The following is a 16,408-nucleotide window of genomic DNA, read 5'->3' on the forward strand; positions in this document are numbered from 1 at the left end:
GATGCAAGGCTTGTCAAGCCATGCTGTGGAGGCGTCCCATATGAAGTAGAGGAAGATGGGCATGGATGTTAGCCCAGGGCCAATCTTCCTCAGCAAAAAGAGGAGGATTGGCATCGGATGTTAGCTCAGGGCTGATCTTCCTCACACACACACAAAAAAAAAACGAGAGTTAAGCAGCAAGGAGTATAAGGCAATTAAATTATCTTGTTTGTTTTTCAAGAGATTGGAAACAGAAAAGGAAAGTGAAAATGACAGAGATGATGGATGTCTCCTGGGTACAATATTTTTATAGAATAGCCTAATTGCTTCTGGGAAGTTCTTACCGCGCCTCATTTTTAACAATATTTCTCTCTTTGGAATTCTTATGGAAATCCTGAAATATCAGTTGAGGATCTGAACCTCTTACAATTTAAGGTGAGAACACTGATACACACGTAACCTGAAAAGTACGTTGCCTGTTGGGAAGACAGCCCCACATAGAGGAAAGGATTTTGCACTAGAAAGGTAAATAATGGATTCCTGCCTTCAGAATTCTCACCCCTGTCCTCTCACCACCCCAGCCGTGTCCAGAGGTCCACATATACACATGCAGAGGACAAATATTTATCCTTCACAGAACGCAAAAGCAAATTGGAAGATGAATGCCAGTCACTGAGGTCTATAAAAGCTGCAAAGGAAGCCGAATGCAAAACTCGCAGAAGGAACCTGGAGACTCTGGAGGAGATCTCTGAAGGGGGCAAGAAGGCCACAGAAGAGTACGATGTTGGCGTGTTCATGGATGCCAAGACCGTGTACGAGTGAACGTGCGGGCCAACGCAGAGGACTGTGATTTTGCACCATAGTTGCTGCAATACTTTTACCATGTTCACTCAGTACAGAATTGTCTTGGTCCTTTCTGCCTTGGTTTCCGTAATCTGAGTTTTTCTTTCCTGTTTGTCTGTTTGGCAGATTCTTGCCTGTAACTTTGGGGGGGTGTGAGGGAAGGGAGTACTGGCACCTGCAGTTCCTGCTGCTGAGCTGCCTCCATCTCTCTTCACACTCCAGGCCCTTTCTGTGGCCCACGACGTGGGTCTTGACTTCTCTGTAATCAAGTTATCTAATACAGAAACCTTGTGTTTTGTAGGAGATGCTTTCTGGTTGAATAAAATATATAAAGATTTTTAAGGAATCATTAATTCTGAAAGGTGTCCTATGTTTCACACTCATTAGAGAGTATAATTCCACTTCTAGTAATCTACCCTAATGAAGACACCAGACATGTGTTAAAAGAACTTGGGCTAAGATACTCAATGGAACATGACAAAAACCTAAATGATACATGGTAGAGGAATCGTTAAATTATTGTACATCCATACAGCAAAATATCAGGCCGCTGTTAGAATTCCGATGTTTCCAAGACATTTCAGGAACATGGACAATGGTCTTGGTCGAATGTCAGGTGGAAAGAAGAAGAAATCACACGAATCCGTACAGTGTAGTTAAAAGTGCGTGTGCTTCACAAACAGAATGAAAAAAATGCTGCACAAAAATGCCATGAGGGCCAGCCCCAGCAGCCTAGTGGTTAAGTTCAGTGTGCTCCACATCAGCGGCCCAGGGCCGGTTCCCAGGTGCAGACCTACACCACTAATCTGTCAGTGGCCATGCTATGGCGGCGGCTCACATACAAAAAAAAGAGGAAGATTGGCAATGGATGTTAGCTCAGGGTAAATCTTCCTCAGCAGGAAAAAAAAAATGCCATAAAATGGTAAAAATAATACTTAACTACAGTGGATGAGTTAATTTCTTATTCTATTCCCAAATGCATTTCTATTTGGCAATTTTCCAATTTGATTGTGTACTATTGTGTTAGGAGAATATCTTTACTTTGAAAATACAGAATACATAATGTCTAAAATCTATAATTTTTATTCCTTTGAAGGCTTTTTTGGGGATGAGAGTTTATCTCTACCTTTGTACATAGTTGTTCTTGCAATATTTCTTATGAACTATGAGACCTTCCTTTTTAAAATTGGGGATAGCTTGCTGGTTTTCTGATTATATCAATAAGAACCACTGCCATAATCAATATATGGAACATTTTTATAGTCTGCAAAATGTTTCCTTGTCCCTCTTTGCAGTAACTGCCCTATCTCGGCCCCAGGGAGCCATTGATTTGCTTTTGTCGTTGTAGATTCATTTTGCTTATAATAGAACTTCACATAAATGGAATTATCAAATCTTAACATTATAGTTAAAATATTCCTACAAATCATCCAGTTCAAATCCTGTCAATAGCTTCCCACTGCCTTCAAGATGAAGAAATTCCTTACTGTGGTGTATTGGTTAGATGTAGGTTTGGTTGCTTCAACAAGAACCAAATAATAAATTCATTTCTCCCTCCCTTAATGGTCTGGGCATATGCAGTCCATACCCAGTTTAGAAGCTCCACCCTCTCAGGGACCCAGGTTCCTTCTGTCAGGTTGCTCCACCATCTCTAGGGTACTGCTGAGAGGACTAACCATCGTGTCCACCTTCCAGCCAGCAGGAAGCGTGGGTAGGGGAAGGGCAGGACATTCCCTAGCCTAAGTGAATAACCAGAAATGTTCACATATTGCTTCTGCTCACATTCCATTCGTCGAAATGTAGTCATACAGCTGCAGTAGCTTCAGGAGAGGCTGGGAAATGTGATGTTTATTCTGAGTGGCTGTGTGCTCAGCTAAGAATTGGAGGTTCCATTTCTGTGACAGAGATGAGGGCATGAATACTGAGAGACAACTAACAGCTTCTGCCACAGCCTACTCCTCTGTTTAGCCAAATATCCATAAACACACATAGAGCGTGTGTCCCACACATGGAGTATCCTAATCTCATCTCTGAGAAACATGACCTCAGAGTCTCCTAGAATTGCTACATCTAGCTTAGAAGTCAAGATCTCTAGGTATCGCTCAGTTCTCTAATAGGGCTGGGCCTCCTTGTCATCTGGCAAACTATAAACTCAAGGCTTAGTTTACTCCTACTTCTCTAAAGTCTCTGTTCCTAATTCCTTATATTCCTTCTAGTGGTATTTTATTCACATGTAAAAAGCAATGTATCCTTTTATGCAAAAGTAGCCTCACTATACACTGTTTCACCTTGTTTTATTGAAATGCTGGGTTATAGGGTAGATGCACGTCTACTTTTGCTAGATCTCCTCTCATACAAATTGTGCCCATTTTCATTTACACTCCCACCAGCAAAGCATCCTAGTCCCTGCTTTTCCCAGTCTTGCCTGACACAGTGTGTTTTCAAACTTGTGCATTTTTCGTTTATCTAGGAAGTGAAAAATTACATCTTAGTGTAGGCTTAATCTGTATTTCTCTTATTGTCAGTAAAGCTGACCATTTGAGGACGTGTTTAGAAGCCATTTGTGTTTTCCTTTTCTATGAAACTCTGTTCTTCTAGGCCCATTTTCCTAATGTGTTGTTTGGCTTTTTCTTCTTATTTTCAAACTCTTTATATTTTTGAGAGGTCCTTCCTTTTTCTGTGCTCTGAATTGCAAAGAGTTTCTGAGTTTGCATTGTCTTTTGATTTTTCTTATGGTGTTTTATGCCACGTAGATGTTTTTCAATTTGATGTAGTCAAATTTGTTAATCAATTTTTTTAACGTTTTTTTGGGATTTTGGAACATGGTTAAAAAAATTCCTATCACCCACCCACTTCAAGATTATAAAGGAATTCTGCTAGTTACGTATAACAAATGGCCTCTATTTAAAGTGTATAATTCGGTAAGACTTGACTTCATGGTTTTACCCCCATGAAACCATATGCTTTCTCTTTAAATCTTAAATCATGATCCATTTGTAATTTATGTTAATGTTGATTTTGAGGTAAGAACTAAACTTAATTTTTTTAGTTTTCAGATTATTGCCCAGGTGTCTGAACACCTTGCACTGAGACGCCTCCTTTACCATATATTCCTATACGTATTTTGGTCTACTCTGGACTTTCTCTTCTATTGTATTTGTCTGTCCATTCATATAATTTTATTGCACTATTTTAATGATTAAAACTTTATAACTGGATTAATTTTAATGAAATGGTACCAGCTGCAGTACCAATTATGGCAGAAAGCATGGTCCTCCTCTATTAGGTATTTGAGAGCAAGGTGGATGTCCTGGGTACTTGAGCTGAGAGTTTATCTTTCCTTGTGCCAGCCGTCTTCTCTACCCTTAGAGGCAGAGGCAGGTACCCCATTTTTATACATCTCTCTGTCTCTACTCTCTGCCTGTCCCTTTCTGTGCTTCAATTCCCTGGACCCACTGCTCCACTCCAGCCCTGTTCAGGATGCCCCTCACTATTGACTTCTGCCCTGCTCATCTCCCAATAAGGAAATTGTAGGAGGATTACAGAGTTCATAGCACTTATCAAGAAATCTCCGCTCCCAGTTAGGCTTCCTTCACAGCACTCCTAGACTTGGTACCAATGGGGAGAGCTGGCAGCCAGGGGCAAGGGCACTGATAGGGCCTGGCCAACTGTAGACCTCCTTGCTGGTCTCCCACAGCCACTGCTGGCCCCTCATCCTTCCCCACCACTAGAAATAGGCCACTTCCTGGGGACAGAAACTGTCTATCTGATCACGAGGCACCTCTATGACAGGCAGGCACCAGTGAATGAATATTTCTAGAATAAATTAGCACAACCACCACATAGATCTAGATGTAAGATGTTCCCACCACCCCAGAAGACTCCCTCAGGTTCCCTCATAGTTAAGACTACCACAAAGGGTAATCTTGCTTCTATCCTCCATCACCATCATTTCTGCCTGTCTCTGAACTGTGTGTACAAGAATCACACTGTGTACACTCCATGGGGTGAATCAGTTGGTCCTCCAAGAAGCAGACACTGATGCGGAGTTAGAACTGTAACGGGTGTATTAGGGGTGACAACAGGAAAGATGAAAGTGGAGGGGGCAGGATGGGGCAGGATCGGGCAGGGAAAACCATGATAAATTGCCTCAGCCTGTTTATGACAGCTCAGGATCCTTCTTGAAAATGACTGTCCTGTAAGGCAAAGGGATTTGAGGTTATTTCAATGTGATCTCGTTTCTTCCTGTATACATTTGTCTTCTATAATATATCTGTGGCTACAGATAAACACCCAGTGTGTGGCTGCATCTGTGTGTCTATATTTGATGGAAAATAATTGTCTTCAGATCTCAGGTATAGATTTCTGAACTCACATATTCTCAAAATTATCTTTTCCTCCTTTAACTGGTAGGATCTAACTTTCAATAGGAAAAAGGGGGGGTGTCCCTGCGTTATCTTTTGAAACAAGGATTGCGAATCTCTGGGCCTGAGCTCTTACACCCTTAGTTTAATTGAATGTATTTCAATGACCATCTTCTGATAATCTTCTGTGTGGAGATATTTTCATTTAAACAGTGAGAATGGTGAGTGCCAACATGTCCCAGCCATTTTGCAAGACACTTTCACTATGTACTTAATCTCGTCTTCCTCACAATCACCTCAGAAACCAGTATCACCCCCTCACACCCACAACGGGGCTGAGGCTCTGAGTATGTCCCACTGAGAGTTGGTATTAGGGGCTGAGAGAGCAGGAACACAGGCAAAGAATTGGGATACTGTGTGGTAAGTTTGGGGAGATGCAAAGCTGACAGTCAGGGGTGGTGACTGGAAGATACAGGGATGTGGTGAGAGGGGTCCAGCAGGGGCGGCTCCTGATCAACCTTGAATGCCCTTGGAAGAGTCTGGCTCATGCTGAAGGCCAAGGCCTCCGCTGGGCTCATCTAGACCCTGTCTTCACGTTTAGTCTCACTGGGGCACAATAAACTCAGGCAGACAAAGGATTCTCAAAGAGCCAAGTTACATTTCCAAACCTCCAGAGATTTTTCTGCCACACAGATCCAGAACTTTCAGAAATCTGAGGGAAACAAGAATCTTTATTTCAATTATGAACTAAGGGCTTTATGGCAACAGTGACATCTTGATGAGGGTAATCACATGCCCAGACTGTGTGATTTGAAAACATGCAGCAGCTCTGCGTGGACCACATACTGCCTTCACGCTCCCTGCTCAAGCTGCTTGCCCGGCTGGGAATGGCCTTCCAGCTCCATCTAAGGAACCCAACCAACTCCTGCTGGGAACCTCCTTAAGGCTAAGAAGCCTGGGTCTTCTATTATATATTCATGAAGTACCTGGATAAAATTCTTTGGAACATCTCTAAAAATATCCCCAAATGTAAAAACAAGGAAAAAGGAAAAAATAACAATCAAAAATGTGTGAAAGACACAAATGAGAATAATATATGGAGAGATGTTTATGGACATGCACATAACTGAGAGACATGGGCAGCTGCTCTCATAATAACGCTGGGGTTATTATTCATACAAAAATTAATTCCGGATTTTTGTTTAGCCAAAGTTTCTAAAACCACTGAGGTGTTCTTTCAATGTTCACTTTGATTCTGAAGCAGAGCACACAATGTCAGATTTCTGAAGTACATAAAGATTTGCATAATAGTGTGACCTTATATATTGTGATTAAAACCATGAGAATTGAAGTTAGTTAAAAACACACTTCCAAATAGCCAATAAAAAGAATTCACACTTGCATTTTACAGTATTGCACCTAAATCAATCAATAGCAACCATGAAAATTAATTTGTAAAAGAATGCAAAATTTCTAGAATGTATGTTCACCAAAACAAAAGGCAAGCACGTCGTTTTACGAAAACTAGACCCATAAGTATTTTAGAAGAAAATAAACTCACAATGTAATTCATACTAATCTGTACACCAAGCTTCAGTTTTGTGCAAGTAAAACTTCTCTAGAAAGTAGCCTCTGAAATCTATAACATTTTCATCTTAAGCCCTCACAGGTGGGGTCAGTCAAATGTGTGCTCATGGGAAACACACACTGTCTTTGAGTCGCCACCGTCTGAGAGAGCAGTAGCTCAGCACAATGGTTAAACACGTGGATCAGATGCACAAAAAAGACAAAGACCGTCTGGTCACTAACTGGTAAAACATCCCCAGTCATGGGCACTCTTGTTACATCTGGCAGCTGTCGGGAGCTGATATCAGTAGTTCACTCCCACCTAGATCCGATCCAATGGGCCAATAAAGCCGAGGTTCTGATACTCAATGACCATGAGCATGGGTGGATGTGGGAAATGCAAGACAAGTGAGTTTATCCAGGTGCTCAAAGATGAGGTAGGAAAGAGAGTTTAACTCATCTATGAGAATGCAGCCTGGGTAGAGGGGGGAAATTCCAATAAACACTATCAAAAAATTTCTTCCTGGGGCTAGCCTGCTGATGTAGTGGTTAAGTTTGCTTGCTCTGCTTCGGCGGCCTGGGGTTCGCAGGTTTGGATCCCAGGCACAGACCTACGCACTGCCCATCAAGCCATGCTGTGGCAGCATCCCACATATAAAGTAGAAGAAGATGGGCACGGATGTTAGCCCAGGGCCAATCTTCCTCAGCAAAAAGAAGAGGATTGGCAACAGATGTTAGCTCAGGGCTAATCTTCCTCACCAAAAAAAGAAAAAAATTCTTCCTTTGTAGACTGAAAGGAAACAGAATAGATTCTTCTTTGATTGAAGGTATTCATTGGGATGATTCCTGACCACTGGACCTTTCCAGATCCCTAAGAATCTGCTGCATGCCAATCAAAAGAAGTCTACTTATCTCTAAGGGCTGTTCTCAGTCTCTCTCTCGCTCTCCCCTGAGGGTAGAGGTGTTTTTAAATGAGAGAATAGGAAAACTTTCACGGAAGGAATCTGGAATTTCTTTAATTTTGGACAATCCTAAGGACATTAAGGACCCTTTTTGCTTTGAGTAAGTCAACACTCTGAACATGAACACTTTACTAAAGAAAGGACAACTCATTCACATCCTGGGCATGTCACTCCTAATGATTTCCCCATTATAAACATCCCAGCAGGATGCAGCCATTTATTTTCTGATGGACTTCTCAGGGCTCCCATCAACCTGGTTGGACACAGAGTCCCTGGGGGCAGCTTCCAAGAGCAGAAAGGAAGGTATGACTCAGAAGTTGCTAAAAGTCAACAAGCCAGAAAGCACAGAGCACAAATGACATTTCCCTTTTTAACAGACTAGCACCAACACCAATGCTTAGATACCACTGTTCCCAGGGCTGCCAGCCTTCACATATATGAACCACGTACTTACAGGAAAACAAACTACACGTGAGATGGACCCTACACTTGCATAGCTTGAAGCAAGATCTTGACAAGGTTTCCAGGGACCTAACTCTCATGACTTCTGTTAAATAAAAGTTTCTTATGTTTTTAAAAACTTTATTGAGATATAATTCACATACCATACGATTCTCCCATTGAAGACTTACGAGCCAGTGGCTTTCAGTATGATCACAAATCCTTCCTTCTTGATGTTGTAAAGTTACTGTTTTCAGGTTTCGATCCTGTTAGCCCTGCTGTGTTTGGTCCAAGCAATGCTGACAGGACCCAGGACTTGATGTGGACAGCTGTGGCCAGAACCCATTCAGGCTGGTCCAGCAACCTGCCCTGAGGTCCTCAGTCTTCAGGAATGTCTGAGTTCCCATCACAGATTCCATGAAAAAGCTGTTACTTAAGCACCATGTGAAAGAGCCCAATAAAAAGAGGAAACATCTGATGTCCAATGTTTACTCACGTTTGGGTTTAGGTAACTGGGACACCGCAGCAAAAAGGAGCCAGAAGACCAACCTCTGTGCCTCCATGTCTTGGTCCTCTCAGGGGACCTGTGGTCACGAGGAAGGAGGTGTGGAGGGAGGGATGCAAAGGGCGTGAGGGGAGGGGTGGGGGAAGAAGAGGGTGAGGGGAGAGGTGGGGAGTGGGTCGGGGGGGAGGTTGGAATTGGAGGGGGGATTGGGGAGGGGGTGTGGCAGGAAGGGGGTTTTGGGCACCGGGGAGGAGGAGAAGAGGGGTGTCAGGGAAAGTACTGGGTCAGATCAAGTCCTAGAGGGGAAGGAGGAGGGTTCAGACAGGTCAGTAGGTCAGTAGGTCAGCAGGACACAAGGAGCAGTGAAGTGGACTCTCAGGAGCAGTTGGAGGGGACGAGGGCTTCGTCTTCCTCCGAGTCTTCTCCTGTCTGGGCGCTGCCTTAGCAACCCCGATGCTTTATACTCACCTTTGACTAATCCCCTGCCTTCACCCCTGGGTCATCACAGTGGACACTGTGTGACCTCATTTTTAGAATGCCTTTTCCCCACCCAGAGCCCGACCAGGACCCATCCCAATGACAAGTCCTCTCTGGAAACTTCACAGACCTTCTGGTTTCTGATCCTTCCTAATCCAGGGCCACTGTCCCCCACTTCTGGGCACTCCCTCCTTCCTTTCTGACCTCCCAAGGTTTCCAGTGGCCATTGGCTGAAAAGCCTACAAAGCAAAGGATGACAAAAGTGAAAGAAGAATCAGATAACAAGCAGAGTGGGAGGTTCTCACCCCCCTCTCAGCAACTCATACCATAAGCAGACAGAACATCAGTAAGATGCAGAAGATCTTAACAGCAAACCGTCTTAATCATGTAGATGTAGCCGTATATCCATCTATACCCATAAAACAACTGTTGAGGGCACATTAATTTAAGAAGATATGATACATTTACTAAATTAACTATTTTTATTTTGTCCATACAGCAAATTTTAATATATTTCAGAGGAATGAAATCACACCGAGCACATTTCTGGTTATGTAATTGTGCTAGAAGTCACTGACAGAAAGCTAACTAGAAATTCCCATATGTTTGGAAACTGAGAAGTACCTTTATAAATGAAATATGAGTGTAAGAAGAAATCCCAAAGGAAAAGAGGCTACATTTGAACTGAATGATAGGATCATGATTAAATGGTGATAAAATATGTCATCTTTTAGGCAGGATATTCCACTTAGTGTGACAAGACTGTATGATCTCAAAATCATTCCTAATTAACCAGACATTTTCACACCTGAAACAACAGTGAATATGTCACTCATCTATGTCACCCTGCTACCTGTTAGCACGGGCTTTACATTATGAACCTCAGTGGGGAAAATCCAAGCTGACGCTCATGATTGATCTCCCGGGATCTCCAGGAAAGTCAGCATTTTAAGAGAAAAAGTTCATCATCTTCTCTCCTGGGGGACCTGGGGACAACATCCAGAGCACTTGGCAGCACCAGGAGTGATGGGCGGGGAGAGCCAAGCAAGTGGGTAGGGGCCCAGGGACCCAGGTGACCGGGGCAAACCCCACTGGTGATCCTCTCTCCTGGGCCCCATCCTGAGCTTCCTAAGGTGCTGTTCTGCATGACTGCACACAGTGTTTCCCCAACTCATTCAGGCCCATGGCAGCTTAAAATCATTGCTTTAAATCCCACCACTTTTTATTATTATGTAAATTTATACTAAACAGGAAACATTCTACCACTGTTGTAATGGAAAATCAATGTCTTTTACCATAAATATAAAGAAACCATTAAAAAAAAGCAAGCAAAACAAGGACAACATAACAATGGTGCATACTAAATTCTGTTGAGATGCTGTTGCCTGCCTGAAGAGCCCCAGAGGGGGCCTGTCCTGGTTATACAAGGAGAGATCAGTACAGAAGGGGCGGAAGTCAGACTAGCCCAGAAGTGAGTGGGAGAGAGGCCCAGCCTGTCAGGGACTGGGGACTTCCAGGAAGGGTGCCAGGGTCACCCTGATCACAGCTCCAGCAGGGAGGAGGGAAAGAAGGAGAAGTGACAGAGATGGGGGTCTGGAACAGGTCATTCATGTAGCCAAGGAAGCGCTTGTTCCCCAAAGCCAGTGTCAGCCTCATGCAGGGGAGCCCCTCATGACCCCTGGAGGCCAGGCCAGGAGCCTTGGGCTCAAAGCCCAGCTGTGCTGCTTCCCAGCTGTGTGACCCTGAGCGGGTTTCCTTCATTAAAATGGGAGTGTCCATGCCTGTGTCCAAAGACTGTCACAAGGACAAGAAGCAGCCACGTGCTGAGCCCCTGAGCACATCAGCATCATCATCTCCCAGGGGCAACTGTCCTCCTAGAACTGGTGCCTTGCAGGTGTGCAGCCATTAAAGGGAACAGTGATACAACCAATGGCCCCTCCTGTTACGGGTCTGTGCTAAGCACTGCACTGTGCAGGCATCATGTCATGGGGTTCTGAGGTCAGTACCATCTCTATCCCCCTCGCACAGATGGGGAGTCAGGTTCAGAGTGGTCAGGGAGAGGGCTGTACCCAGGCTGTGAAAAGGGTCAGAGGGGACTGGGGTCTGGGAGAGGATGTTGGGAGAGGGGGAGGCTGAGGCCTGGAGCCTCCAGAGGGAGAAGGGGCCAGAAAGAATCTGCCCTGCTCTGAAGATGAGGCTAAACCTGGCGGCCATGGTCACATCCCAGCTCCTCGACCTGGGACCAATGGTCAGTCATTGCTGTGGTGATGATAATATTGTCATATAATAGCCCTGCTGTTGTATTATTGTTGTTGTTATTGTGGGAGAGGGTGAAGCCCACTCTGACACATGGCAGGGTCCTGGGGAGGCTTGCCTCTCTCTCTCTCTTCTCCTCGGGATCTGCTAAGCTCCACGCAGCACCTCCACTCTAAGTGCGCCCTGTCAGGGTCCCTGTCCCTACCCTGGGCCCTTGTCCCCAGAGCAACCCTACCCTGGTCACTCTCTGGCATCTTAGGACCCAGGCACAGCCTTCCAGAAGGCCCTGGCATGGGGCAGATGCCCAGCACTCAGTTTGGAATGAGGAAAACACCCCCTTCCATATCAGCTTAGGTGGGGCAGGTCATGCCAGGGTCTATTCATCCTGTCTGCCTGCGGTGGCCTCCACTGAGTGCCAGTGCTCTCTGTTTGTGCTCTGGGCTGGGGTAGGCGATGAGGGTCTGGGAGTGTGTGTGTGTGCATGTGTGTTTGGTTGTGTAATTCTGCATTATGGACCTGAGAGTCGGAGTTTCCGTGTGAGAATATTGATCGTGGATGTGAGTTTTCCACTGTGTGGCACTCTCTGTTTCTCTCTGTGTGCATTTGTGTGTCAGTGAATGTATTTCTGAATAACTGTATGTCAGTTGTGCAAATCTCTGTGGGTGTTTGTGTGCATGTGTGTCCCTGCTGGAGCATCTATGCGTCTGTTTTATATCTCTGTGTGTGTTGATTGTGTGTGTGAATTCCCTGCCCCTTTTTGTGTTCCTGATTGTATCTGTGCATGTGTGTGTGTCTGTGTTCTGTGTGTGTGTGTCCACTGCGTGTAGGGTCTGCCCTGTGGGGCTGTCTCATGTGGCCCTGAGTGTGTGTGTCTGTGTTCTCAGGGGTCGTTGCCTGTGTCTGCAGTGTGGGTCTGTGTGTGAGCCTGTCCATGAGCCCTATGCCTGAGTCCCCAGGTGAGGATGGGGGTGATTTTGTGCCTGTTTCTAGGTGCTTGTGGTGTCTTATTTCCCTGTGAGTGTGTGTCTGTGAACCCCAGAAATGGGCAGCCGCAGAGGGGATCTCTCCAAGGGTGACGCAGTGGTGGGTGAGAAGGAGAGAATATGTGCTTCTCCCACCCCCAGGCCTGGCCCCTCTGCCCCTGCTCCTCCCAGCCTCTGGTTTTCCCCCCAGTGGTCCCATCTCAGGCCCCAAGGATGGATGGAGTAAAGGATCAGTTCACAGGACCCGAGACCAGGGGGTCAGGGGGGCTCTGGATAGCAGGAGGGGGTTATAGAGTGTGGGGGAGGGGTGTGTGGGGAGGACACTGGGCGCCTGGGAAAGGGCTGGGGGAGTCCTGGGCCCTGGGGAGAGAAGAGCGGGTGGGCGCAGATGGGGGAAAGCTGAGGAGTGAAAGCCTCTGGGTATGAATGAGGGACCGGGTACCTCTGGAGAGGTCTGGAAGAGTCCTACGGGACTCCTGGGTTCCCAGAGAGCAGGTCCCTCACTCACCCATGCGGGACCTAGGCTGGGACCTAGGAGAGGCTGGTGCCTGGGGCTGCTCAGAGCATCTCTCTGGACCTCTGTGTCCTGGCCATCTACTGGGTGCACAGGGCCACCCAGGAAGCTGGGGCCAGCAGGGAGAATCAGGCCCTGGGCTCTCTCTGATGGGGACTGGGGAGAATTACAGAGGGACTGCACTTAGCACAGGTTCATCCACAGAATTAATGCACAACACAGGCACACCATTGATGTTCATATTCGTATTTTATTACCTCCAGCCCCAATCTGTGTGCTCATCTGGGCAATCCAGAAGGAACAGGAGACTCGGAGGAAGAAGAGTGACTGATATTAATCTGAAAGAAACAAAAATGCTGAAATATGGGCACTCCTGATACTCTTCCAAATCAACTCTCTCAACACCCCCATCCTCACCCTCGCCATATGGGGAAACTGTGGTGGCCAGGGATTAGCCCAAAGTCACACAGTGGTTTCTGATTTTATTGACGATCACAGCTGACCAAACTCCTTTTTCCGAAGTTCAATCCTTTTAATCTTGCCAGTGACGGTTTTGGGCAGCTCTGGGACAAACTCCACCTGGTTGAGCAGAAAGCAAATCCATCCTGACTTAGTCCCGTTGTCACTTTCTACCAGTCCCCCCTCCCCTCCTTTGCCCCTGCACAGTCCCCCAGACAGGCTGGCACCATGTGGTGGCCTTAAGGGGGCCCACCAAGGATGCCAGGTTCTCCTCCTGACCCCCTGAAGTTGGATGCAGCCCTGGGACAGGCTTTGACCAGTGAAATGTGAGTGGGAGTGAAGCGTGCCACCTCTAACAGAAGAGCTGGGAACCAGTGAGCCTGGCCGCCAGCTCTGTCCATCTCTTACGGCACCTGGCAGATACTTGTATGGTGGCTGCTCCGTTATCCTGGTCCCGAGATGAGGGGTGTGGAGCAGAGGCCCCAGGAGGGCCTGGACATGGTGGACACATGACATGAGCAAGGAAGACACCTTCCTCGTTATAAGCCGCTAAGACTTTGGGGGCTCTTTGTCACCCACAGTAACATCTAGCCCATGCTGCCTGCTGCGTGCCCTCTGTTCTCCTCTCTGTGAGGCCGCAGAGCCTGATGTTAGAAGCAGGGACTCCATTGTCAGATACACAGGGGTTTGGGTTCCTGCTCTGCTTTTTATTAACTCTAATCTCAGGCAATTTACTGGGAGTCTCTGAGCCTCAGCTCCTCTCTGGGAAGCAGAGTGGTGAGACCATCTCAGGCTGTGGGGACGATGAAATGAAATAGTCACGCGTGTGCAGCACTGAGTCCAGGGCCCGGCCCACATGGTGCATGTTCACTAGACGTGAGCTCTGCAGCTTTCTATCTGGATGGATTGTCAGCGCTCAGACGACGGAGCAAAGCACTATCACAAAAGAAGGGAATGCGGACTTTCGGTGTATGTGCCCTTTCAAACTCTGCTTTTAAACTGATAGGATAATATCATGTACATTCTTTCATTGCCTGCTTTTTTTCTCTTAATAACACATTATTACAATATTTTAGTGTTAAAAATAAAAGATCTGCAATATCATTTTAAATTATAGGATAATATTAAATTTCATGAATAACAATCATTTCTCTATTGTTGGACATTTTTGTAGTTTGCACACAGCAGTTAAAACAAATGAAGTAGGGAGCCAGCCCGGTGGCATAGTGGTTAAGTTTGCCTGCTCCGCTTCAGCTGCCTGGGGTTTGCAGGTTCAGATCCTGGGTGCGGACCTATACACCACTCACCAAGCCGTGCTGTGGTGGCATCCCATATACACAATAGAGGAAGATTGGCACAGATGTTAGCTCAGGGCTAATCTTCCTCAGAAAAAAGAACAAAAAAAAACAAATGAAGTAAAGAATATCAGAATGTATGGCATGTTGTAAGGATAAATATCATTTTCTTAATTTTTGTGTGTTACATATGTATATATGTATTGACTTGCAATATAGAAGGTATTTCCCAGCATGAATTATTTTTAAAAACAGTTTAGAAGCTGCTGATTTGGATTTCTTTCTCAAATTTTGAAATTTTAAATACCCTTCTTGGATATCTTTGGGCAGGTGTCTGATTTTTTTGTTTTAGGTTAACGTGCCAGCAATGGATTCCTTTTGGGTTTCTGCCACAGGTTCCATCTGAGTAAGTTGGCTCCACCCCACCCCTATGCCAATCGTTTCTTCTGAAGAGAAAAGTGCTAGTTCTACTGGCTGTTTAAGCTTCAGCCCAGCCACCCGACGAGACTCGGGGCCGCGGAGCGCCAGGATGGCTCAGGGGGACCAGCCCCGTCCACCCGCCTCACTCACCTTCCTCGGGTACTTGTACGGGGCCGTCACTGACTTCACGTGCTGCTGCAGCTCCTTGGTGAGCTGGTCCCTGTCCCGGGACAGGAACTGTGGGGCCAGGACAATAAAGGCCTTCACCACCTGCCGTGCAGAACCAGAGCGGAGGCTCAGGGTGAGCGCCAGTGAATTGTCTAGTTTACAAAGTGAATATTTATTTAATGAGCGAAAACACCAAGCTGACACTTGAGCCTTTGGAAAAGGACAGACCAGGTTCTAGTCCCAATACTCCGGTCTCCACTCTATGATTGGAAAGTTACTCAACCTCTCTCACCCTCAATCTCCTTCCCTGTGAAACAGGGACAGTACAGGTTCATTCCTCACTGGGTATATGTAAAGATTTCACGAGATGAAACATGTAAAACATGAAGCTAGTTTAACTTTATTATTATTCCTATCATCATCATTATCTTCATCATTTTTACTATTGTTGTATGTATACTTTGTGCCTGGAACCTTGTGGGTATTTAATAATTGTTGGTAATTTATTATTCTTAGGTTATTATTTATGTCCCCACTTAATTGCACAGGGCCTTGCACATAGTAGGTGCTCAGTAAACACCTACTGAATCAATGAATGCACGCTCTGGAGCCAGATTGCTTTGATTCCCGTTCTGGGTCCACCACTGTGCCATCTGGGCAACTTATTTAACTTCTTTAGGCCCCTGTTTCCTTATCTATAAAAGAGTATAATGAGAGTCCTGAACTCTTTAGGTTACTGGGGGGAAAAATGAGAGGGCACATAATAGGAGCTCATTAAATGTTAGATGTCAGCAGCAGCATTTTCAGTAACAGATGAGGCCACAGTGCCCCCTGGTGACCACATCGTGTAAGTGTACACACACACTAACTGTGCCCTCTCTCCACCCTAGGTCCTGGGTAGACATGGCCTCGAAGTTTCCCCTGCACCTGCCTCCCCAGTGCCCACACACAGACACGATGACCCCTGTGTCCTCTTCCTCACCTCCCCTCGAATCGGGTCCGGGCTGCTCACCACAGCTGACTCAGCCACTGCTGGATGCTCGGCCAGGGCATTCTCCACCTCTGTCGGCCCGATGCGATACCTGCAGGATCAAAGTTTCCTTCTCTGGTTCTGAGCAGATGCCAGGGCTGGGGTGACCAGGCCCTCAAATTTCATGTTCTGGAGGATCGTATCTT

At 46.0% G+C, this 16,408-nt stretch overlaps 1 protein-coding gene across 2 annotated transcripts in view; it reads right to left on the minus strand.

The window, feature by feature from the left end:
* Positions 1-13,291: 13,291 nt before the first annotated feature.
* LOC106800136 (acyl-CoA synthetase medium chain family member 1) overlaps positions 13,292-16,408 on the minus strand; it is a 42,502-nt gene continuing 39,385 nt past the window's right edge. For both annotated transcript variants that reach the window (XM_087417106.1, XM_087417107.1), the window contains 3 exons: positions 16,215-16,314; positions 15,215-15,334; positions 13,292-13,469 (listed from right to left, as the gene is read on the minus strand). In XM_087417106.1, the coding sequence (XP_087273232.1) occupies positions 13,383-13,469; positions 15,215-15,334; positions 16,215-16,314 (307 nt within the window). In that variant the 3' untranslated portion in view covers positions 13,292-13,382. The remainder of the gene's footprint in view (positions 13,470-15,214; positions 15,335-16,214; positions 16,315-16,408) is intronic.

Source organism: Ceratotherium simum, chromosome 26, assembly GCF_057802395.1.
Source record: "Ceratotherium simum simum isolate JZ-2026a chromosome 26, ASM5780239v1, whole genome shotgun sequence".
In the NCBI taxonomy this organism is placed as follows: domain Eukaryota; kingdom Metazoa; phylum Chordata; class Mammalia; order Perissodactyla; family Rhinocerotidae; genus Ceratotherium; species Ceratotherium simum.